Raw genomic sequence first — 21,142 nt, 5'->3', positions numbered from 1 at the left:
GGTCACGAGCACAAATAAACCATTCTAGTTGTCAGCTTTCATTCTAGTTTTCAGCCATTAAAATTTACAAATGAGTTATGTTACAAGCAAGAAACTCGATCATGTTAAAATTTACAAATGAGCACAATTAAACAAAGTTATGCGTTATATTAAAGAGTAATTGTGATGCCGGTTCTATTTGAGCACAATTACAACAGAGTTCAAACGATTAACATCCGGTAAAAACCCATACCATGCCGGTTAGAGAAGTTAAATTTATCCAAACATAACAACCAAGCCTATTACAACAACAAGAACAACTATGCCTATTACAAAGCACTCAAACCCATAACTAAAAGAAGATTTCTCCTTAGCCATATCACCCACAATCTTCTCTAGGTTTCGTATCTTCTGCTCTGTGTCATAGTCACTCAAAAGGGTTAGGCTTTCTACCTTTTCACCTAGCTGAAGCACGTGGATATCTCTGGCTCTCATTTCCTCCATCAGCGCCTCATCCCACCATTTGTAGACATGGCATTCGCCGTCGTCTTTGTTCGCACAAGTGAAAAATCTTCTGCCTGTTTCACAGACAAGCAAAAGCAGCTAAACACATACACAAACTAGCACATAAGCAAGTAAATTAATAACAACCACATACCTTGATCTTGCCTGTTGTTAGACGTTGCTAGCAGTGGCGTAGCACCACAATAGCAAACCTGCGGAAAACCAAACTCTACCTCCGGTTGCGGAGGGTAGTCAACCTGTTGAGTACGTTCCAAGCTTAACTCAGCTTGGTCACGTCGTATCAGATCATCCGTCTCGCTGTACTCACTGTCCTCATTGTTTCCAAATAAATCATCCTCTTCTGATGGCTGCGTATAGCTGTAATGTCCCATTTTAACTTAACCTGCATACATTGTCAACATTTAAATTACATACACATATTTAGAGCGAAGACATTTAAAGAAAATGATTCATTAATAAAAACTCATTTAAGGAAACCGGACTACATGGACCAAACACCTAATAAGAACATAGGACATACATCAAACAAGAACATAGAGCGTACAGGAAATATCATACATAAAAAGACATTTTTTTTTTAGAATAACTCCAGTAGGAGCTTATTCTTCGCAACAACTTCCGCCTCAGTCAATGGTTCAGAACGGGTAAGGAGACTGTCTAGTATTGCTAGCCTCGACAGTCTCTCCTTCCTCACCAAATCGTCCTTCTTCATTTCCCAAACGGTCGCAATCTCAGCCACAGACTTCCCTTTACCCGTGTTTCTTTTGGCCTTAGCAGCCTTGACACCTTCGGGCCTGCTCTCAACATCAACGAAGCCTTCGGTATTAGATGTTTGGGAATTTACGTCCACATTCTTCCTCTTCGAAACGCCAGCCGTCGTGGGTGTGTTGAGGCTGAGCCACTTCTGTTCAAACCTCAACACACACCAAGCGTGTTCAAGTGTGAACTTGTGCGAACAATCAGAGAAGAAAATCTCATGTGCCTTCTTCAGAACGTCAGTGTCACTCTCACCACTACTCATTTGCCGCTCTGCTGCCGAGTATGCGGCACAGAACTTGTTAACATCTTCATTAATTCTGTGCCACCTCTTCTTGCAACAACCGTGCTCCCTCGCACCATCCTCTATTCCATGGGGACTTGCTGCATAATAAGCAGCAACCCGTTTCCAGAAGGCCCCCGACCTCTGCTCATTTGCAACTATTGCATCTTTCGAAGTGTTAAGCCATGCACTGATCAGCACTTCGTCATCTGCTGGATTCCATTTGCGCCTTACACCACGGGCAGCCGGTGTCTGTACTGGTGGCTCTAATGGTGCATCTTGAGATTGTTGTGAGCTGAAAGGCGGAAAAGGCTGTGGGTCTCCGAAGTTAACACTAGAATGAAAACTTTCATAAGGAAAGTTCTCATGGAACACGCTACCTTGTTGACTGTGAAGCAGTCCTACGTAGCTAGAGGAGTTGCTAGGAACATTGTTTGGATCCATAACAGAAACTAAATATAAGAGATTTGTTGGTGAAAGACTAATGGGATGATAGAAGATAGAAAGGAGAAGAGATTTAAATAGGAGGAAGTGAAGAATACAAAGTACATAACCGCCTTAATGGCCAACTCCGAACAAGAAATGTCTAATCCCAACTTAATACACAACTAAAAAGCTATCAACTTTCTTTTAAAACATCAGAGGCTTAAATGTCTAACAGAAGACAGAGAAACAATCAGTTCACTGCATTAGAATAAGAATATTTAGATTTTAATAGACATTACTCTTAAAACTATGGAAAATGCAATGTGTCTAAAACTCTTAGATTTTAATAGACATTACTCTTAAAACTATTAGTCTATACGATTCAAATCTATACAAATCAAACATGAGCTTAAACAAGCGAATTTGCAGACAAATTAAGATTTTAAATAACATGAGCTTATGTTCACGGGTTCGAATTAGCAGACAAATCAAACTCTAAACCACTTAAACAATTGATCTCGAACCATAGAAACAATCATACATTTGTTCATAGATATATATACTAAAGCTCCAAACTTAAACCCATTTTGAACAAGCATACAATCAAGACATGGCAATCACAGAAACAATCATACAAGCGATTCATAGAAACAATCATACAAGCGATTCATAGAAACAATCATACAAGCGAACCATAGAAAGCTGCGGATATCTATACGAGCTCCGAAAAATTCCCGAACCCTAGCAACAATACAATTGTTCTCAAACCAATGAATCTATTTCTTTTTCCCATCGAATCTAACAAACACTCTGATCAATACCATTTTATTCTTCGAATTTCTAGAAAACCCTAAAAAATATTTCAAAATCATATCGGATTTGAAAAACATACCTAGTTAAGATTAGGACGATTCTCAATGGTTTTGGGGAGGATTGCTTCTCGTCGTTTTGGAACGGAAGCGAACCGATGTGGATTGGGCTTCGGAGAAGGATCGGGGGATGAAACGACGCCGGAATCTGCGACCTCGCCAGCGAAGAAAATAGCGATCTACAGCTCCAGTGAAAGAGAGAAGACGCAGGGTTGCCTTTCGATTTGAAGAGATCGATTTGGAGATCAAGGCTTCGCCGTCGCCATCGCAATCGCCTTTGAGCTTTCGAAATTTTTTTTTTTTATTTATGATTTCGGAGTCGTCGAGGAGAAGAACACGCGAACATCACAGATGGAGACAGCCACTCGCGTGCTGCCACGTCGTCAACGGGACGAGCCCGAACAGCCCTTACTTAAGGCCCGTCCCACTCTCTTTTAATTTCTTTTCATTTAAATTAAACCCATTTTATATCACGGGACGGGCCTAAGGGCCCCCGATACCGATGCTCTAAAGACCAAAATAATACAAAAATGTCGGGCTCATTTCCACAGCTCATATGAAATGGCGTTGGGCCTAATTAAAACAAAGTCTCGTCCTTTTTTTCCTTTTTCTTTTTTTTTTGAAACACAAACATAGTCTCGTTCATTTACCAATAATCTCTACAAGAACAAGACCCATCTCTGAAATGATGAAACCTCTTTGAATCTCTACAGATAATCTCTCTGTTTATAACTCTTGATACAATCTTGATCCAACTGTGACAATCAACACAAACTCTAAGGTTCTTTAAAATCCTTATACTTCCACCAGCATTTCTCCAAACCGCAAAAGCTATGGCCAATTTTTCGCTATGTTGATGCAAAGACCTCTCTTTTGCACTCTCCTCCATGTCTTGAAACACACAGCTTTTGTCTTCAACATACCCCATTTCTTTAGCTTTCTTGATCAGCTCCTCAAGAGTTTCAAGAATCTGCTCCGAGTTCGGATGTGAAAACAAATCTCCAGCCATGAATGTATGCGTCTCTCTATCAACGTCAACCCAACTCATAGCTGGACTCTTCTTCAGCTTCATCCCCCTCATATCACTCTTCATCTCAATCACTCTGTTCCATTTCCCAGTAGATGCGTAGAGATTCGACATTAGAATGAGAGTTCCTTCATCTCCAGGTGCCATCTCAAGGATCTTTCTCTTTAACCTCTCAGCCATCTCAACATTTCTATGGATCTTACAGGCGCTGAGCAGTGTCCTCCACAGAACCAAATCAGGGTTTACCACCTCGTTCACAAGCCTGTCCGCCTCATCCAATCTCCCTGCTCGTCCAAGCATATCCACCATACAAGCGTAATGATCATTCGTTAACACGACCTTACCCTTTCTAAAGGACTCGAAGAACTCACAACCTTCATCAACTAATCCAGAGTTGTTACAAGCCAAGAGCACGCTCAAAACCGTTACATCATTGGCTTGCAGTCCAAGTTTCATCATCCTCTCAAACAACTCGAGTGCTTCGCGTCCGTAACCATTCTGTGCATAACTATAGATCATTGTGTTCAAAGATATAACGTCAACTTCATTCAAAGTATCAAAAACAGACCTCGCCATGTCCGAGCATCCACATTTACCATAGAGATCTATAAGCCCTGACCCGGCATACTTATCTCTATCTAAACCATATTTAGTCACTATCCCATGAATCTGCCTGCCTTCTTCAAACATTGCGAGATTCGAACACCCTCTGAGAGAACTAGACAACGTAAAAGAGTTTGGCTTTACTGAATCACGCATCATCTTCCTAAACTCTGTAAGTGCCATTTCTTCTCTACCGTTTAGGACAAGACCCGATATAAGAGACGTCCAAGTCACCTCATTTGGGTACTCAATACACTTGAAAATCCACAAGGAATCGTCGACTAAACCGCACCTTAGATACATTGTAAGAAGAGAAGTTTGTGAGCCAAGAGCAGAATCAAACCCAGACTTGATCATAAGTCCATGAATCAACTTCCCATTACTTACATCCTTCAAGTTTCCGCAAGATATCAACACGCTAGCGTAAGTATACTCGTTAGGCTGGACTCCCTCCCCCAACATACTCCGAAACGCCTCCACAGCTTCTGCATCTTCACCCTCCTGAGAGTAACCAACGATCAAAGCAGTGATTAAAACCACATCTTTCTCTTCCACACGGTCTAACACCAACTTCGCCTCCCTCGTTTTGCCAAACTTCACATACATATCCACAAGAGCGCTTCCAACGAACACATTCGACACTTCCAAACCCAGAATCACAGCAAGTCCGTGGCTTCTCTGAGCTTCCTCCTCAAGACCCAAATCAGAAAACGCCTTGAAAACACTGGACAATGTGTACTCATCTGGCAATACATTACTCGTGATCATCAATCTATACACCTCAACAGCTTCCTTGCTTCTTCTATGCTTAATAAAATACGCAATCAGAGAGTTCCACGTCACGATATGTCTCTCAGTCATTTCATCGAACACCTCGCGTGCGTAACCGATCTCGCCGCACTTCAAACCCGCGTCGACGAGTTTGCTGCCGGAGAGTTGAACTGGGAAGCCAGATTTGAGCATCTGGGCTTGAATGGTCTTGATTCCTGGTAACCATCTCTCGTCTATGCACTGTCTGAGAAGCGGAGAGAAAGTGTGCGTCGTTGTAAAGGAGTTGCTTGCAATGCAGAGAAGCCTAAATTGACTACGAAAGTTTCCTGCTTTAGAACCAAAGAAGCTTGAAATTCTAGAGACGACGATCAATCCGCCGTAATGATCTCTTCTCATCGCCGTCCATCACCTGAGTAGTTCAGTTCCGGCGGAGTAATAGAAGTTGCGCATTTAATAAAAGCCCATTAATCTATTAAATTTTAATAGCCCATGAAGGCCCATAAAGGCCCACTAAGAAACATCGAGCTCTCAAACTCTTCTCTGGTTCTGGAGAGGATGCAGACGCCGTTCTGCAAAGTTTCTTCCTTTCTTCACCGGAGCGATCCAAACGCCACCAGGGATCGATGATCCGTCGAATACAACCACACCGTGATGCAGCCTCACCCGGTTCAGTATCCTCCGCACTAATCCTGGCGATGAGAGTCTCCAAAGATCTTCGCCGGACGTTTTGCTCCGTTTCTCCCCTCATACGCACACTCCCGCCGGAAGAATCCGACCCGAACAGCATCCCACACCGTCTCCTCTCAATCCTCACCAAAACCAATTGGCACAAGTCTCCGTCTTTAAAGCAAATGGTCCCATCGATACGCCCTTCCCACGTCTCATCCCTCTTCTCGCTCGATCTAGATCCCAAAACAGCTCTCAACTTCTCCCACTGGATCTCGCAGAGCCCCAGATTCAAGCACAGCGTCTACTCCTACGCGTCTCTCCTCGCTCTCCTCGCCAACAACGGGTACGCGGAGGTCGTGTTTAAGATCAGGTCGTTGATGATTAAGAGATGCGAATCTGTAGGAGATGCTCTGTTCGTGTTAGATATATGCAGGAAGATGAATAAAGACGAGAGCTTTAAGCTTAGGGTCGAGTGTTACAACGCGTTGTTGAATTCGTTGGCTAGATTTGGAATGGTTGATGAAATGGAGAAGCTTTATATGGAGATGCTGGAGGAGGATGAGGTTTCTCCAAACGTTTACACTTATAATAAAATGGTTTTTGGGTATTGCAAGGTGGGGAACATGGCTATGGCGAAAGGGTACGTGAGTAAGATAGTTGAAGCTGGATTGGAGCCTGATTTTTTCACTGATACGTCTCTGATCATGGGTTACTGTCAGAGAAAGGATTTGGATTCTGCTTTTAAGGTTTTCGAGGAGATGGCTTCGAAAGGTTTTAAAAGAAACGAGGTGGCCTACACTCACCTTATACACGGTCTTTGCGTGGCGAGGAGGGTCGACGAAGCGATGGAGCTGTTTGCGAAAATGAAGGAGGATGATGGTGATAACTGTTATCCAACGGTTCGTACTTACACGGTGCTTATAAACGCCTTGTGTGGATCAAAACGCAAGTCCGAAGCTCTTGACCTGCGCAAGGAGATGTTGGAGAGAGGCATTACTCCGAATATTCACACTTATACGGTGCTTATCAGCAGCTCGTGTAGTGAATGTAACTTCGAGGAGGCGAGGGAGTTACTTGGCGATATGGTGGAGAAAGGGTTGATGCCTAATGTAGTCACTTACAATGCGCTGATCAATGGGTATTGTGAGCATGGGATGATGGAAGACGCGCTAGACGTTGTGGAGTTGATGGAGTCGCGTAACGTTAGACCGAATACAAGAACTTACAATGAGCTGATACATGGGTTTTGTAAGAAGAATGTGCACAAAGCGATGGGGGTGTTTAACAAGATGCTGGAGCGGAGAGTGGCTCCTAGTGTCGTCACTTACAACTCGTTGATCGATGGACAGTGTAGATCTGGTAATTTCGATAGTGCGTATAGATTGCTTAGTATGATGAATGATAGAGGATTGGTTCCAGATCAGTGGACGTATAATAGTTTCATAGATTCTTTATGTAAAAGAAAAAGAGTAGAAGAAGCTCGCGAACTATTTGATTCTCTCGAGGAGAAAGGTGTAGTTAATGCAAATGTTGTGATGTACACTGCGTTGATTGATGGATACTGCAAGTCAGATAAACTAGAAGAAGCTAAACCGGTCCTCGAGAAGATGCTGAGCAAGAGTTGCTTGCCAAACACGTCTACTTTCAACGCCCTGATTCATGGCTTATGCACCGATGGGAAACTGAGTGAAGCGATGTTGTTAGAGAAGAAGATGGTGGAGAAGGGTCTGCAGAGTACAGTCATCACAGATACGATCTTGATTCATAGAATGCTGAAAGAAGGGGATTTTGATCATGCTGAGAGACGTTTTCAGAAAATGCTGGTGTCTGGAACAAAGCCTGACGCGCATACTTACACAGCGTTTATTCAAAGCTATTGCAGCGCAGGGAGAATGAAAGAAGCTGAGGGTATGATGGAGAAGATGAAGGAAGACGGTGTTTTCCCGGATTCGATCACTTATTCCTCTCTGATTAAAGGCTATGGCGATCAAGGGCTGACGGATTCCGCGTTTGGTGTCCTCAAGTGTATGCTTGATGCTGGTTGTGAGCCTTCTCATCATACGTTTTTGTCTCTGATCAAACATCTTGTAGAGATGAAACATGGAAAAGAGAACGATCTCTGTCTGACGTCTAATATGATTGAGTTTGACATTGTTGTTGAGCTTCTTGAAAAAATGGCAGAGCACGGCGTTACTCCCAACGCCAGATCCTATGAGATGCTGATCAAAGGGATCTGCGAGACCGGGAATCTCAAAGTTGCGGAAAAGGTGCTTGATCGCATGATGCAACAGGAGGAAGGAATCTCTCCGAGTGAGTCGATGTTCAATGCTCTTCTTAGCTGTTGCTGCAAGCTGGAGATGTACATGGAAGCAGCGAAGGTGGTGGATGATATGATCTGTGTTGGTCAGTTGCCGCAGCTAGAGTCTTGCAAAAGCTTGATATGTGGGCTGTATAAAAACGGAGAAAACGAGAGAGGGGTTTGGGTTTTCAAGAGTTTGCTTCGGTGTGGTTATTATCATGATGAGCTAGCTTGGAAGATCGTTGTTGATGGTGTTGGGAAGCAGGGACTGGTGGAGGCGTTTAATGAACTGTTCGCCGTTATGGAGGAAAGTGGTTGCAAGTTTAGCTCTCATACGTATGCACTGCTAACTGGAGGACCTCCTGATAGCACGTAAGGGGTATATTGCCAGAGGCTAGTGCAACTTTTTTGGGGATGTAAAACCAGATAGCCTCGCTTTGCTGCTACAGATTATACAATAAGGTACCGCACTAATACTAATATTATGGGTTTAATTGTGTGACAAATCTCTCACAACTGACGTTTTTTACTTTGTTTCAGGGGGTCAAAGCATGATCCAGGCTTTCTTCCCGAACTTCAGACACAACTCTGGAGTGAACGTACAGTGAAAGGCTCATTGGAAGTGAAAGTCGTTTTCTCTTTATTTTATAAATTGGCCTTTCTGCATGGAGAGAAGGCATTAACACAGGACAAACCCTCGAAGCAGCTTTGACAATCACGATTCTTTTGACAAAATCCGACATTGTTTACTTCTGTTGCAGCTGTTGAACCATTTGATTCTGCAGGGTAGGTATATCAAGGAGATGAAAAAAAAAGACCAATGTATGCTTTGTTGTTTGAAGACATCCAAGGATGTAGGAGGATGTCGTGTCTGATGTCCATTCTTTTTTTTAACTCAATAGTAAAAGTGTACTTTTCTTTTGGTTTTCATTGAATGTAAAACGTATTTGAGCCGCAACAAAGAGCAAATACTATTAAATAAAAAGTTTACTGTCTACCCCATCAACGTCAACGAGATGTGTAAACAGAGTTTAGGGGATAAGGCACAATAAACTTAAACCACTTTGCACATGTTTTTATAACATACGTTAACGTTCTTCAGATTTTATCAGATAAAATACATTAACCCAAAATGCTAAAAGCCTAGGAGGGATTTGTGTACACGTACAATACAAATAAGCGACCTTGGTCAGGGTATCAAATGCTATTTGGTAGGTGGAGATCTCAGCTTATCCTCCGTCTCATGTTTAAGAGAAGAGTCCCCTCCCATTAGTTGTTCGAATCCTTCAACCTTAACGGGTTGAGCCCTGACCGTTCCTGTTGTACTGCAAAATAGAATGTGGACAAAACTCTCAAAACCAAACATAGGAACCATGTGACTTTTTTGAGTTTTTGCAACGCTACTTACGGTGTTTGCATTTGTGGAATTTGCATTGAAGCCAATTGCCTGAATTGGTTATAGCCCGGTTGTTGCTGTTGCTGTTGCTGTTGCATATTCGACAGTGCAGCAATCTGTTGCTGCTGCCTGAACTGCTGCTGCATCTGTTGCTGGTGTCTTGGGTTCATAGGGTTGAAGGCATTTCCATCTACTGCCATTTCAGAAGGATTCTCAAGCTTTACCTGCACCAGCGGCCGATCTTTTTCCATACCCATATCAGGTCGCGGTGATGTAACTTGACGTTTACGCATTCTCTCTAGAAGTTGCTGCTGCTGCTGTAAAGATTGGGGATTAACCATTTGCTGCATCTGTGGATGCATTTGCCGCTGGATCTGCAATTTATCAAAGGACTCAGAGAAGTTAACCAAAAAACAACTTATCAATTTATGTGTACATACTTGCTGCGGTAACCGCTGCGGAGCTTGTTGCTGCATATGTAACTGTTGTTGAAGCACTTGTGGTTGTTTCTGATTTTGGGGATGATGAATCATCCTAGTACCATCTTTAACAAGCTCTGCTAAACTCCCAAGATTACTGTAAAAACGTCAAATATAATCCCATGAATAAAACTAAAACTGGACCTTTTATCACTAAAATATGTAAATGAGGAGTACAAACTACAAAGAACTTGTATGAAGCAAACCCACTTAAAAGAAACTCACCTGTATCCCGTAGTATTAAGGAACATCTTAATCAGCTGCGTCGCTGAGCACTCCTTTTTGTAACTGTCAGTAAGAACCTTCAAAATACGGCCTAGTTTACAGATATGTCGGCTGACCAACTGAGAGAAGACATCAACCGGAACCTCCGTAGCACCTTCAAATCCCATTGTCAAAAGCATGCGCGCAACAACTTTCCGTGACACCTGAGCAGCTTGTTCGTCACTAAAACCCACCTTCTCAGCTTTCTTACGGCGCAAAACCCCTCTTTCTTCCATTCTAAGGTACTCAGGCATCATCCCAAGCCTCTCGATCATAACATGACTCCTGGTAGTAACTTGAGGTAGCGTATCAAGTACCCCGTAAAACTCTGTTTTAACATCATCGTCTTGTGTTCTCGCAAACGGCGAAAGGGCAGTCTCGGGTACACAGTTCATTCTAAACATCGTCTCCGGAAGAAGTATATCATCATCCGAACTACTTCCGTCGAATCCGGAGCCTGGATGTATATTAGATCTACCCATGTGGGCTGAGCTTCCGGTACTTCGATCTTCTAAAAAAGGAGCACGCTTTCTCTTATGACTGTCAACGACTCTGAGGTAAGTAGACATCCCTTCAGGCGTGCGTTTGTCAGATTCTTGTCCTCCAACAGACATCCCGTATTTAAAACCACACCTTGAAATAAACTGAGTGTACCAAGTGTCGGGTAACTCCTCATACCTGGACCTTTGAGCAAGATTGCTGAAATCAGACTCGCTACCTCTCCTCCCAGAGTTAAAACTTGGCTTAGACAGGCTCTGAAAAATAAGCAAAACACAAATGCAATGAAAGATAAACACATAGAGAACAAAAAGTACCATGATTCACTTCAAAAAAGCCCAAAACTAAGACTGTAGTGTCTCACGCAATATCAGTGTTAATGGAATACTGAACAACAATGCTCAAAGATCCACAAAGTATTAGATAGAGAATCATGAAGTAACCTAATTCACTACCACCTAAGCATATAAGTGATATAAATTTAATGTTCCGCAAGGTGAATCCTTTCGAATCAAGATCAAACAAGAGCTACTTTGGCTCACCTTGGGTAAGCTCTGGTTGTGGCGAAGCCCACCGTCTCGCTGAAACCCACCTTCAGGAGAAGCGTTCTCCAAAGTGTAGTACACATCATCTCCGTGCAGCTGTAAATCTGAAACCCAATCAAAATAAAATTAACAATTCAACACCTGAAATTGCGAACAAAGCTCTATAAATAGAAATCAACATACAATTATGATTGAGCTTCGACACGGCGACGGAGGTAGCATCGGAGGAAGCTGACGAAGCGGAGATTGAGTTGGATCGGAGGAAGAGCGAGGCGGTTGCCTTGTCGAACAGAAGGGCGCGAACGCGGAGCTGGAGTTGAATCTGAGCCCTAGACTTGGATTCGTCTACGCGCATAAAAGTTTCCCAGGAAGAAGGAGAGGAGAGGTAATGGTTGAATGATAAGTAGATGGAATCTCCGAGCCATGTCCGCCATACGCCGGAAGCTTCGAGTCTCCTCGCTAGATCGAAGCCTCGGCCGTCGTCGCCGAGAAGCGCCATCGTCACTCTCTAACTCTGACTTTCGATATTTGGATTAAGTCTCTGTTTTGTTTACTAGTAAATGGGCTTAGGCTTCGGCCCATCAGGTGCCCCAGAGAAACAAAAGAAGAACTGTCGTTTAAAATAAAATGAAAATTGTAAATTAAAAACAATAAACGCGCCAGGAAGGGGTCGAACCTTCGGCCTTCTGCTTAGGAAACAGACGCTCTATCCACTGAGCTACAGGCGCCTTTTGATATGTTAAAAAGCAAATAATAACGTAATATACGTCCATTTAGTCCTATCATAAATCTGTGGTCTTCGATGGTGTTGATTTGGTTATATGATACTAATGTTAATAACTTAATATGATGATTTGAGAAAACAATATCCATAAATTATAATACTTCTTTCAGTTGATGACGATAACTATTTTTCCATGTAGACATGTCACATCCACTTTCGATGTGGTTTGGTTAGATTTTATATATGACATGTTACTAAATACAAATCTCTAATCCGTTGTTGGGTTAAGTGACTGCCTCTTTATTCAGGATACAAAATATCCACGTATTGCTTTCTTATTTGAGAAAGTTACGATTAACACACGTCACTTGGTTTTTATTTTTGATTTGATAACCATTAATTAGTTCTAGATGATTTTTTTTTTTTAAAAGCACACCATAATTTTCAACTTCAACCTAACTGAACTTCAGATTGGAACAGTGTGTTTATGACTGTAAGTGAGAATGAAAATCGGTTAGACTGACTTCTCCGATATAAACTGACTGGTGAGTTTGGTGGCCATTCTGATTTGGACTTTGGGGCCCAATAAAGAAACAGGGAGAAAATGGGATTAGATTTGGAGAGACTAATTAGTTAAGGGGTTTAGTTCACCCACTTTGCAAGATACCTCTTCTCACTACTATTACCTTTCTCCTTTGAAATTACCAGTTAACTAATAACTTTATTTAATTTGCAGTGTTAGTATTACGTTATCAAATTCGCATGTCACCAAAGGCTTCCAAAAAAATATTTTTCAGCAACAACTTCACTTACCTTGTTATCTTTTATATGTGTTTGTCTAGCAACAACTTCACTTGAAAAATATTACAACGAATAATCTACACGCAAATGCAAAAGCCCTTTTGTAGAATCTCCTAAACATAATTAAACAATTAAACTTTTAAGATAAGTCAGACTCATATACGTTTACTTGACTAGTTTCTCCCACGAAATGTATTACTCTATTGATCTTTGCTAAGCCAACATATATGTATGCAGTATGCATGAAAGTGATATATCTATATGTTAATCGTATTAGTTGAATTTTTCTTCCAGGTGAATCGTTTCTTGATAGTATAATTTGTGAACATGAACGTATCGCACGTAAGCTTCATCATAAACTAAGTTGTATTCACCTGATCAACTGAAGTTATTGCGGAAAAGCTTGACAAGGTGCATGGGGTCCAACCATGTCGCGCCTGGTGTGCGGTTGGGATAAATGTTTTTGTAACTAAAAAGGTTCATGATGACTCGTGACTATCGTGTCGTTAACAAAAACACTCTCATAATTGTCGTCTATCTTTCTTAGTTATAAAAATCTAAAATGTTAAGTTTGATATGATATTTACCAGTGTCAAATAAATAAAATAACTGAAAACTGTAACGATGGCATGGTCTCTAGGCCTCTAGAGTGGTCAAGCGCTTCTTTTGCCAAATGTTGCATGTATGTTGACGGTGGTGCCACGAGAACTGAAAACAATTCTTACTTCGAGAAACCACACTCTTATGGCATTTCTTATAAAAATTTTGTTTGTGGTGTTCTTACAGTAATGAACAAAAGAGTTGCTTGACAGGACCAAAACATATAAAAGAAAACAAGTTGTCAGCACGTTCACATGGCTAAATATTAAATGGCAACCGATAAATAACAGAAAGAAGCTAGCCCAGCCCAGCCTCACAAGTCACAACCATAAGCAAAGAGGGATGTCTTGTCTTCTCATTCACTGTATTTACGGAAAACGCCATTGAGCAGCTCTAGTTATATCAACCGACATCGTGTCCGTTCTTTGGAAAGCGATGTATACGCCATCGTATTATCAACTCATCTTCTTCAATATTAATTAATTAATTAATTAATTATTATTGCTGTTAAATTCAAAGTTAAAATATTCAAAAATAAGCTAAACAGAACATGACTTGCATGGGGGGTAGAGTTGTATAAATATAGCAGAGAGAGATTCCAATCCATTACAAGTCATCTTCTTCTTCATCCACTTTGCTGCTTTCTTAATCTTCTAAAAATAAACAATTTCTAAAGATAACAATAACAGAGTCTTAAACGAGACAAAAGAAAGACAAAACCCTCTTGTTTCCCTGTTTCTCCGGATTCTCTCCGAGGCCTCCGCGCTTCTTCCTTCTCCTCCTCTCGGAGATGGAGAAACTTTCATGAAAGCTTTGAGTTTTTTTTTTAAATAATAATAATTCAAACATATGGCTGTCGAAGGTAAAAATTGACTAAAGTTAGAATCTTTCTGTTAATTTTCCGTTATGTTCATAAAAAAAAAAACTCAAAATCAATCTCTGTTTCATTACAGAAATGGAGAAGAAGAAAACCAAAGGAAGCAATGAAAAAACAGAGTCCGAAGATCCATCGCCAAGATGCGTGCTTGAGATCCCAGCAACGAGTTCAGATTCCGACAACAGCAGCAGTTGCAGCTCGTGCTCGCCTGATAAATCGTCGTCGTCGCCGTTGTCCACGACCGCTACGAACGGTCGTCAATGGAACAAGATGATCGAGTCGATCAAGAAGAAATCCATAAGGAGATTCTCTGTTATCCCTCTCCTCGCCAGCTACGAGCTCACGCGCAAGAACATGCGGCGGAAACAGCCGAAGCTGTCTCCTCTTCCTGATAACGTATTCGACTGCGACCAGTTCCTTGTGGCTAAACCCTCGTGGCGTAATTTCACTTACGATGAGCTCGTCGCCGCCACCGACGGTTTTAATGCTGGTAAGGACTAGAGCTAGCCATTTGGGTTCCCGGTTCGGGTTAAACCCTTTAGCAGTCGAACATTTTCAGATCGGTTTTGGGTAATGTTGAGTTTGGGTCGGTCGAATTTCTATTTTCCCCTAAAACCCGAATCAGAACCAAATTGGAAATGGTTTGGATTTTTGTTTGGGTTTAAAATTGAAAATGGAAAACCCAAGTTAACCCGTAAAACCGGAAATAAATTCGGTAGTTGGAGTTTTTAAAAATAATTTACAATTTTATAAATAATATCTTATTATATATACTTATTTTAAAATTAAAATAATTAATATTTTATTATATTTTGTATATTTAGATATTCGTTTGTCTTTTTTGTTTGGATTCGGTTTTAATTTTTCCGTTTAGAAAAATAGGAACCGTCAAAGTTTTTTCGTGAGTCCTAATTATTTTTTCCCTAGTCTGTTTGGGTTAGGTTGTAGATGGATGTGTAAAAGAAGCAGTATATTGATAAAATATATATATATATATATATATATATATATATATATATATATATATATATATATATATATATATATTTCCAAAATCAAAAGAGTGATTAGGTTAAAAAATAAAAGATTTCTAATCATCTTGTTTTGTTATTTTATAATATAACGAACAGAAACCTATTAAAGTTAGAGAATCCAGTTAGCAGTCTACCTGTTTATGAGGTATTTAGTGCTTTCGTAATCTAATACCTTATTTTAACTGTATCGCACTATGTGTCATTTCAGAAGTCAAGAAAATAAAGATTTTACTTTTAGTTCAAATCGAATTTTAATCCAAATAGAGAAATTTCAAGGATATTTAGAGTTTGATGGGGCTCGTCAACAGAGTTTTCTATATCCACTTTTTCGGGACTATATTTATGTACTTGTTTATGATCACGGTTTAAATAGATTAAATAGAAACCGCCATATTTTCTTGAAAAATGCGGATTATGACAAAAAAAATATAGTTCACTAATTGTGAAACTTAGTTTAGTTTTTTTCGGTCTTGTTCGGTTTTCGGGGTTTGGATAATATTTATATAACCATGACCACGGTCCATGAGTAAATACATAAACTGTAAGAGACAAAAGTACCCTCCTAGTTTCTGACATTAACATGGGTCTTCTTGGGTTATGTTGTTAGAGAAAATGATTGGGAAAGGAGGACATGCGGAGGTGTACAAAGGAGTTTTACCTGACGGAGAGATCGTGGCGATAAAGAGGCTTACGAGACACGCCAATGAAGCAGAAGAGAGAGTCAGCGACTTCTTATCTGAGCTAGGGATGATCGCACACGTTAACCACCCAAACGCAGCTAAGCTTCGCGGTTTCAGCTGCGATCGCGGTTTGCATTTTGTGCTTGAATACGCTCCTCACGGCAGCCTCGCTTCTCTGCTCTTTGGTACACTCTCAATAAAAGTAAAAACTGCTTTAACACATTGTTTGGTGTTGGTTGTGTTTATGTCTTTTTCTTTAAAAAAAAAAAAATTGTAGGGTCGTCTGAGGAGGAGTGTTTGGACTGGAAGAAACGGTATAGAGTTGCTTTGGGTGTAGCTGATGGTTTGAGTTATCTTCATAATGATTGCCCTCGACGTATTATCCACCGTGACATTAAAGCTTCCAACATTTTACTTAGTCAAGACTATGAAGCTCAGATATCAGACTTTGGACTAGCTAAGTGGCTCCCAGAGAATTGGCCTCATCACATTGTTTTCCCTATCGAAGGCACATTCGGGTCAGACAGAGACTTGTGTGAAACATTTTGTTCTGTTTGATCAAATACTAAAACATATAGTTTGGTTCCTTTTGTTGTTCTTACAAGGTATCTAGCACCAGAGTACTTTATGCATGGGATTGTTGATGAGAAGACGGATGTGTTTGCATTTGGAGTGTTGCTTTTGGAGATCATAACTGGTCGTCGAGCTGTTGATACAGCAAGCAGGCAAAGTATAGTTATGTGGGTAATGATCTTAAAAACTTTTTGTAAAGCTTTAACCAAAAAAATAAATATAAATTGCAAAGCATTTTCCATTTCGTAATCAAACAAAATTAATGATGAATGATTTTCGTATATATAGGCGAAACCACTTCTGGAGAAGAGCAGCGTGGAGGAAATAGTTGATCCTAAGCTAGGAAATGAGTTTGATGAAACAGAGATGAAAAGAGTGATGCAAACAGCTTCAATGTGCATACACCATGTAGCCGCTATGCGTCCTGATATGAACCGGGTATGTTCCAAAACAAAAAAAAAAAAAACAGTCTCTCACTAGTGGTTTGCATCTAATAAAAAGCAAACTTGGATGCAGTTGGGGCAGCTACTGCGTGGAGGAGGAGATGACCGGTTAGCTGAGACGCAGCAGATATCAAGAAGAAAGAGTCTGGACGGGTGTGACCTACAAGATCACACCTCTTCCTCCTACCTTAACGATCTCACTCGCCATAGACAACTCTTGATGGAGTGAAGTGAAGCAATCTCATCAAATCAATCAATACACACAAACAAGAAGGAAGAAACAACAATAGAAACGTTTCCTTTTCTTGCTTCATCTACTCCATTGTAAAGAAATATATCTCCCAAAGAGGGAAAGTGTTGTATGTATGTATAGTCTCTCAGCTTCATGCTTTTTGTCTTTCAACATGTGCTTTTTCCATTAGTAACAACTATCAAGATATGAGGAAGATATTCATAAATGAAAACAAGAGTTATACTGATAAGCCGCCGATTACATACAAAAACAAAGTTCACTAAAAAAACCCATAAACCACCGCTAACAAAAGAACACTAAATCACTTCCACCACTCGCAAAATACAAAATTGACCACAAAAGTTTGTCTGCTTCTTCATCCTAGAGCCTAGAGTTAACAAAAGAAAGGGATAACACTACTAACGTGTCAGTCAACCTTCTGGTCAGCTTATGGGTTAGACCATATAATTTTAGTAAGACTGGTTAGACCACATGAAGAACTGATCAGCTTGGTTCATAGGAACTGTAGGATCAGGATAATGCTGAAAGAAATTCTGGGGATGGTAGAGAACCGAAGGGTCAAACGGAATCCCACATGGGATTGAGTTAGGGTCTAGCTCCACGGAAGAAGACGGAAGCAAAAGTTGTTGGATGTTATGGTCATCAGTAGGAGGAGGAGGAGATTCAAGAGAGAGCTGCTTATGACGTTTCACAGCTGATCCTCCTACAGGGAAAGAACTATTCATGATGGCTTCAACATCATAACGGTTCATCTCAAAGTTTGTCACCGCGTTGATTCCTCTGAACTTAATGGCTGCAATGTCATAAGCCTCTGCTGCTTCCTCTTCAGTAGCGAAGGTTCCGAGGTAAAGATCTTTGTTTCCTGCAACACGGCCGATTCTTGCTTGCCAGCGACCTTGTTGATGGTGCCTTGTGACACCTCTATACATTGAAGCGCCTCTCGAGAAACCGCTACTTTTCCTGAAAACATTTTACATATTTAAAAAACATTATATAAGATATGTTATATGAATTTTCATTTGGACTAACCTCCTGATGGATGCAATGAACTCTTGCTTGGTCATGTGATTCATTTCTTCCAATTCTTTTGAATAACTTGCTATCTAAAATTAGACATAAGCATAAACAAGTTAAGCAGAGTTAACATATAAACGCAAACAAAAGCAAAAGTTATTATAAAGAGTGAGAGAACATAAAAACCTGAAAATTGGTAGTAGCAGCAGGACCCCAGTATTTTAAAGCTGCTAAGTCATAGGCTCTAGCTGCTTTATCTTCTTTGTCATAACCACCTTTATTTTATACCAATCAAAAATGAACCATCAATTTGTCAAGACTCGATTTATCTTTACATTAAACTGTCAATAGAGTACTTATGATCTTGCTTACCTAAGTACACTGTTGATTTGAAGCCGGGATTACAAATGAAGGTACATGCAAAACATAGAAAAAAAAAACAGGTTTAGCCAATACAAGGATCATTTACAAAGTTAGCAGAGCTGACCTCATGTGATTTGAGTCTATTTACTTGTTATAATTCATGGGGACACAAACAAAGGACTGGTTTAATCTTAGGGTCAAAGCTAGATTCCTCTCGTGTGTTCACAGCTTTTACGTCACAACTTTGCTTTTGTTTATGATGTGAACAAAACATACAAATCAATCTGACAAGTTATACAGACATAAAGAAACCTACACATCAATCTCATAAACCCCAAAAAGATTCTTAAAATTTCAATTTCAAAACCCAAAAGCTAGCAAAAGAACACATTGCATAGTGGCTAAAATAGTCTTACATCACATGCCTAAATAATATCTTTGAGCATTGCACATCAGATATTAATAATAATGGGATAAAAGGGTCAAAAGTGGGGTCTAAAAACATGTCTATCAAGAAACATATATTGCATCAGTATTGGGTCCCCCCCCCTCCCAACCCCTATCAGAGATTTTTGAAAGAAAGATTTGTCTAATGAAGAAACTGAACAAAAATGGCGGCAGTATTGTTATGAAAAATTCAATCACAAATATAAATAAATATACATATTCTATTCTATTATTGTTAGTCCTTTTCGTTTGAATTTCCAGTTTAAAGTTTGGCCCTTTTCTCCACAGAGTCTATCAATCATCACAGAGAGATAGACATATAACCAGAACGAAAAAGCTTTAAAGTAAATTAATATATATATGAAATCTTTTGCATGCATTATTTATTTTCATTCTTTCTTTATTGCAGCAGAGCATTGCACTGCTTCCATACTGAGACAACAAAGATAAACTGATCTTCTTAACGCTTTGCTAACACATGAAAAGTTAGATAATGTGTTTACCCAAAATGATCTCAATCAACAGTTGCTTACTGGAATGCAAACATTCAAAGATGCTAAATCAAGCAAATGATTCATATGATTTTTTTTCAAATTTTATTTAAATAATAGAAAGTGAAAAAAACAAATTACCCTGACGTCCTTTTCGGGCTTGACCTTCCCTCCTACAGCTGTTGTCCCAAAGATGCGCTTCGTATCTTCCCGTCCATCTATGTCTGCATCAATCAAAACTCTATTTAATCAAAAAATATCAAAACTTTGAATCTGTATCTCATAGATAGATCTCTTTAGCATTTATTCATCCTGCTACATTTGCATTTCCAATGGTAAAGAAGTTAACTTTGATTAGCTAACTATCAATATTTTCCTCACCCTTAAGAAAAAGATCCAAAACTTTGAGATCTCAACGTTGCAAGAAAGTAAAAAAAACTTGAGTTAATATGCACTATGAATCTACTATTTACCGTGTGACACCTCGGTAAATCGAAGTTCGTTGTCCAAATGATTCAACAACCTTCTTCTTCTTCTTCGTCGAATCATCAGTTGATGTTGTTTCCACCGCCTTTGCTTCCTTCTTCGAAACCGTAACCTTTCTACTGCTTTTGACTCTCTCGCCATCAGTGTTGTTTACCGCTAGAGACAAAGCTCCTTCCTTGGTGCAACCCTCCTTAACCCCTCCCTCCACCGCCTGGAAATCGTCGTGTTGATGATCGGAGAAGAGACCTGTGACTCCGGTGTGATGACGTGGATGGTAGAGAGAAGAAGAGTCTAGCGTCTCGGGTTGGTTATCGGGGAAACGGACGAAGGAGGAGGAGGAGGAATCGCCGAGAAAGTCTTCGAGCTTGGGAATATGAGTGGGAGAATGGGTTTGCGGGTTGAAGAAAGACGCTAAAGCTGTTGAATCCGCCATTGATGTCTCAGCTTCTTCTTTCAAAACTTTTCAATCAAAAACACACATAAAGTTAGCAACTTTAACTAATAAACACAAAAGCAACGAAGGGTTACAGTTAAAGATCTCTCTCTCCTTTTTTTTCTCGGGGAAAAAGACAAAAAAAAAGAAAGCAAGTCACCGAGAAAGGAGGCGGTGAGTGAGTTCACACACGCGTTATACGTCACCGGGAAGAGAAAGGAGGAAACTTTTTACCATACAAGTTGTCGATGAGGTAAGGAGCTGAAGAATCGTCGTCGTAAGAGACGAAGTGGGGATGCTCAGGTGATTTCATCATCTCCATTGGTGACAGAGCAAACGTTAACCAATTCGCCATCGTGAGAGAGAGGTTTCAAAGTTTGAGACTTTTTTTGATGTGAGGAAAATCTGCGGAAAAGGACAAAAATAAAAGATTAATGAAAGCAACTCACAGGAGAAAATAAAATAAAGCTGATAAAAGCGTAACAGTCACCTTAGCTATATAGTAGTAGTAGCTTTAGAAGTTTTTGACGAAGA

General features: G+C 40.3%; 7 protein-coding genes and 1 non-coding gene across 10 annotated transcripts; 2 read left to right on the top strand and 6 right to left on the bottom strand.

Moving 5' to 3' along the window:
* Window positions 1-212: 212 nt before the first annotated feature.
* On the bottom strand, window positions 213-917 carry LOC108872334 (uncharacterized protein At4g04775-like). Its single transcript, XM_018659811.2, has 2 exons — window positions 638-917; window positions 213-557 (listed from the first exon to the last, which is right to left on the bottom strand). The coding sequence occupies exons 1-2, from the start codon at window positions 873-875 to the stop codon at window positions 256-258; spliced, it is 540 nt and encodes a 179-aa protein (XP_018515327.2). The 5' UTR covers window positions 876-917; the 3' UTR covers window positions 213-255.
* A 164-nt stretch (window positions 918-1,081) lies between these two features.
* Window positions 1,082-1,987, bottom strand: LOC103874159 (glutathione S-transferase T3-like). The gene has a single exon (XM_009152575.2). The coding sequence runs from the start codon at window positions 1,985-1,987 to the stop codon at window positions 1,082-1,084; it is 906 nt and encodes a 301-aa protein (XP_009150823.2).
* Window positions 1,988-3,415: 1,428 nt separating this feature from the next.
* Window positions 3,416-5,693, bottom strand: LOC103873994 (pentatricopeptide repeat-containing protein At5g65570). Its single transcript, XM_009152399.3, has one exon. It carries the CDS (start codon window positions 5,633-5,635, stop codon window positions 3,485-3,487), a length of 2,151 nt encoding a protein of 716 aa, XP_009150647.1. The 5' UTR covers window positions 5,636-5,693; the 3' UTR covers window positions 3,416-3,484.
* Window positions 5,694-5,805: 112 nt separating this feature from the next.
* LOC103873993 (pentatricopeptide repeat-containing protein At5g65560) lies at window positions 5,806-9,181 on the top strand. Its single transcript, XM_009152398.3, has 2 exons — window positions 5,806-8,669; window positions 8,748-9,181. Exon 1 carries the CDS (start codon window positions 5,863-5,865, stop codon window positions 8,581-8,583), a length of 2,721 nt encoding a protein of 906 aa, XP_009150646.1. The 5' UTR covers window positions 5,806-5,862; the 3' UTR covers window positions 8,584-8,669; window positions 8,748-9,181.
* On the bottom strand, window positions 9,154-11,924 carry LOC103873992. 2 transcript variants are annotated; one of them, XR_004448747.1, is made up of 7 exons: window positions 11,573-11,888; window positions 11,387-11,493; window positions 10,308-11,101; window positions 10,044-10,179; window positions 9,616-9,977; window positions 9,324-9,532; window positions 9,154-9,291 (listed from the first exon to the last, which is right to left on the bottom strand). XR_004448747.1 is itself a non-coding variant. In XM_009152397.3 (6 exons), exons 1-6 carry the CDS (start codon window positions 11,886-11,888, stop codon window positions 9,412-9,414), a joined length of 1,836 nt encoding a protein of 611 aa, XP_009150645.1. In that variant the 5' UTR covers window positions 11,889-11,924; the 3' UTR covers window positions 9,170-9,411. The 2 variants fall into 2 exon arrangements, 1 of the variants encoding a protein (XP_009150645.1); XM_009152397.3 differs by having other exon boundaries at window positions 9,170-9,532; window positions 11,573-11,924.
* Window positions 11,925-12,044: 120 nt separating this feature from the next.
* Window positions 12,045-12,117, bottom strand: TRNAR-CCU. Its single transcript has one exon. It is a non-coding gene; the product is annotated as a tRNA-Arg (tRNA).
* A 1,645-nt stretch (window positions 12,118-13,762) lies between these two features.
* On the top strand, window positions 13,763-17,598 carry LOC103873990 (receptor-like cytosolic serine/threonine-protein kinase RBK1). 2 transcript variants are annotated; one of them, XR_004448749.1, is made up of 7 exons: window positions 13,763-14,376; window positions 14,468-14,881; window positions 16,033-16,290; window positions 16,383-16,623; window positions 16,711-16,845; window positions 16,967-17,116; window positions 17,195-17,598. XR_004448749.1 is itself a non-coding variant. In XM_009152396.3 (7 exons), the coding sequence occupies exons 1-7, from the start codon at window positions 14,364-14,366 to the stop codon at window positions 17,348-17,350; spliced, it is 1,371 nt and encodes a 456-aa protein (XP_009150644.1). In that variant the 5' UTR covers window positions 13,800-14,363; the 3' UTR covers window positions 17,351-17,546. The 2 variants fall into 2 exon arrangements, 1 of the variants encoding a protein (XP_009150644.1); XM_009152396.3 differs by having other exon boundaries at window positions 13,800-14,376; window positions 16,711-16,849; window positions 17,195-17,546.
* Window positions 17,561-21,013, bottom strand: LOC103874158 (AP2-like ethylene-responsive transcription factor AIL7). The gene is made up of 7 exons (XM_033273946.1): window positions 20,843-21,013; window positions 20,163-20,634; window positions 19,831-19,913; window positions 18,761-18,769; window positions 18,575-18,663; window positions 18,404-18,477; window positions 17,561-18,334 (listed from the first exon to the last, which is right to left on the bottom strand). The coding sequence occupies exons 1-7, from the start codon at window positions 20,961-20,963 to the stop codon at window positions 17,824-17,826; spliced, it is 1,359 nt and encodes a 452-aa protein (XP_033129837.1). The 5' UTR covers window positions 20,964-21,013; the 3' UTR covers window positions 17,561-17,823.
* Window positions 21,014-21,142: the final 129 nt, after the last annotated feature.

This window comes from Brassica rapa, chromosome A06 (genome assembly GCF_000309985.2).
Source record: "Brassica rapa cultivar Chiifu-401-42 chromosome A06, CAAS_Brap_v3.01, whole genome shotgun sequence".
NCBI lineage: Eukaryota > Viridiplantae > Streptophyta > Magnoliopsida > Brassicales > Brassicaceae > Brassica > Brassica rapa.
Note: the sequence above shows the minus strand (reverse complement) of the source record. Positions and strands in the feature narration are given on the sequence as shown.

What these genes read in the sequence shown, in the direction of transcription:
- LOC108872334 (XM_018659811.2), bottom strand. Translation starts at nt 875, where the DNA reads ATGGGACATTACAGCTATACGCAGCCATCAGAAGAGGATGATTTATTT. An exon ending in TAACAACAGGCAAGATCAAG is followed by an intron (nt 558 to 637) that starts GTATGTGGTTGT and finishes TCTGTGAAACAG; the next exon opens with GCAGAAGATTTTTCACTTGT.
- LOC103874159 (XM_009152575.2), bottom strand. Translation starts at nt 1,987, where the DNA reads ATGGATCCAAACAATGTTCCTAGCAACTCCTCTAGCTACGTAGGACTG.
- LOC103873994 (XM_009152399.3), bottom strand. Translation starts at nt 5,635, where the DNA reads ATGAGAAGAGATCATTACGGCGGATTGATCGTCGTCTCTAGAATTTCA.
- LOC103873993 (XM_009152398.3), top strand. Translation starts at nt 5,863, where the DNA reads ATGATCCGTCGAATACAACCACACCGTGATGCAGCCTCACCCGGTTCA.
- LOC103873992 (XM_009152397.3), bottom strand. Translation starts at nt 11,888, where the DNA reads ATGGCGCTTCTCGGCGACGACGGCCGAGGCTTCGATCTAGCGAGGAGA. An exon ending in GTCGAAGCTCAATCATAATT is followed by an intron (nt 11,494 to 11,572) that starts GTATGTTGATTT and finishes ATTGGGTTTCAG; the next exon opens with ATTTACAGCTGCACGGAGAT. An exon ending in ATTCCACAAATGCAAACACC is followed by an intron (nt 9,533 to 9,615) that starts GTAAGTAGCGTT and finishes TCTATTTTGCAG; the next exon opens with TACAACAGGAACGGTCAGGG.
- LOC103873990 (XM_009152396.3), top strand. An exon ending in CCTCGCTTCTCTGCTCTTTG is followed by an intron (nt 16,291 to 16,382) that starts GTACACTCTCAA and finishes AAAAAATTGTAG; the next exon opens with GGTCGTCTGAGGAGGAGTGT. An exon ending in CCTATCGAAGGCACATTCGG is followed by an intron (nt 16,624 to 16,710) that starts GTCAGACAGAGA and finishes TGTTCTTACAAG; the next exon opens with GTATCTAGCACCAGAGTACT.
- LOC103874158 (XM_033273946.1), bottom strand. Translation starts at nt 20,963, where the DNA reads ATGGCGAATTGGTTAACGTTTGCTCTGTCACCAATGGAGATGATGAAA. An exon ending in CCTCATCGACAACTTGTATG is followed by an intron (nt 20,635 to 20,842) that starts GTAAAAAGTTTC and finishes TTGATTGAAAAG; the next exon opens with TTTTGAAAGAAGAAGCTGAG. An exon ending in TTCATTGCATCCATCAGGAG is followed by an intron (nt 18,335 to 18,403) that starts GTTAGTCCAAAT and finishes AAATGTTTTCAG; the next exon opens with GAAAAGTAGCGGTTTCTCGA.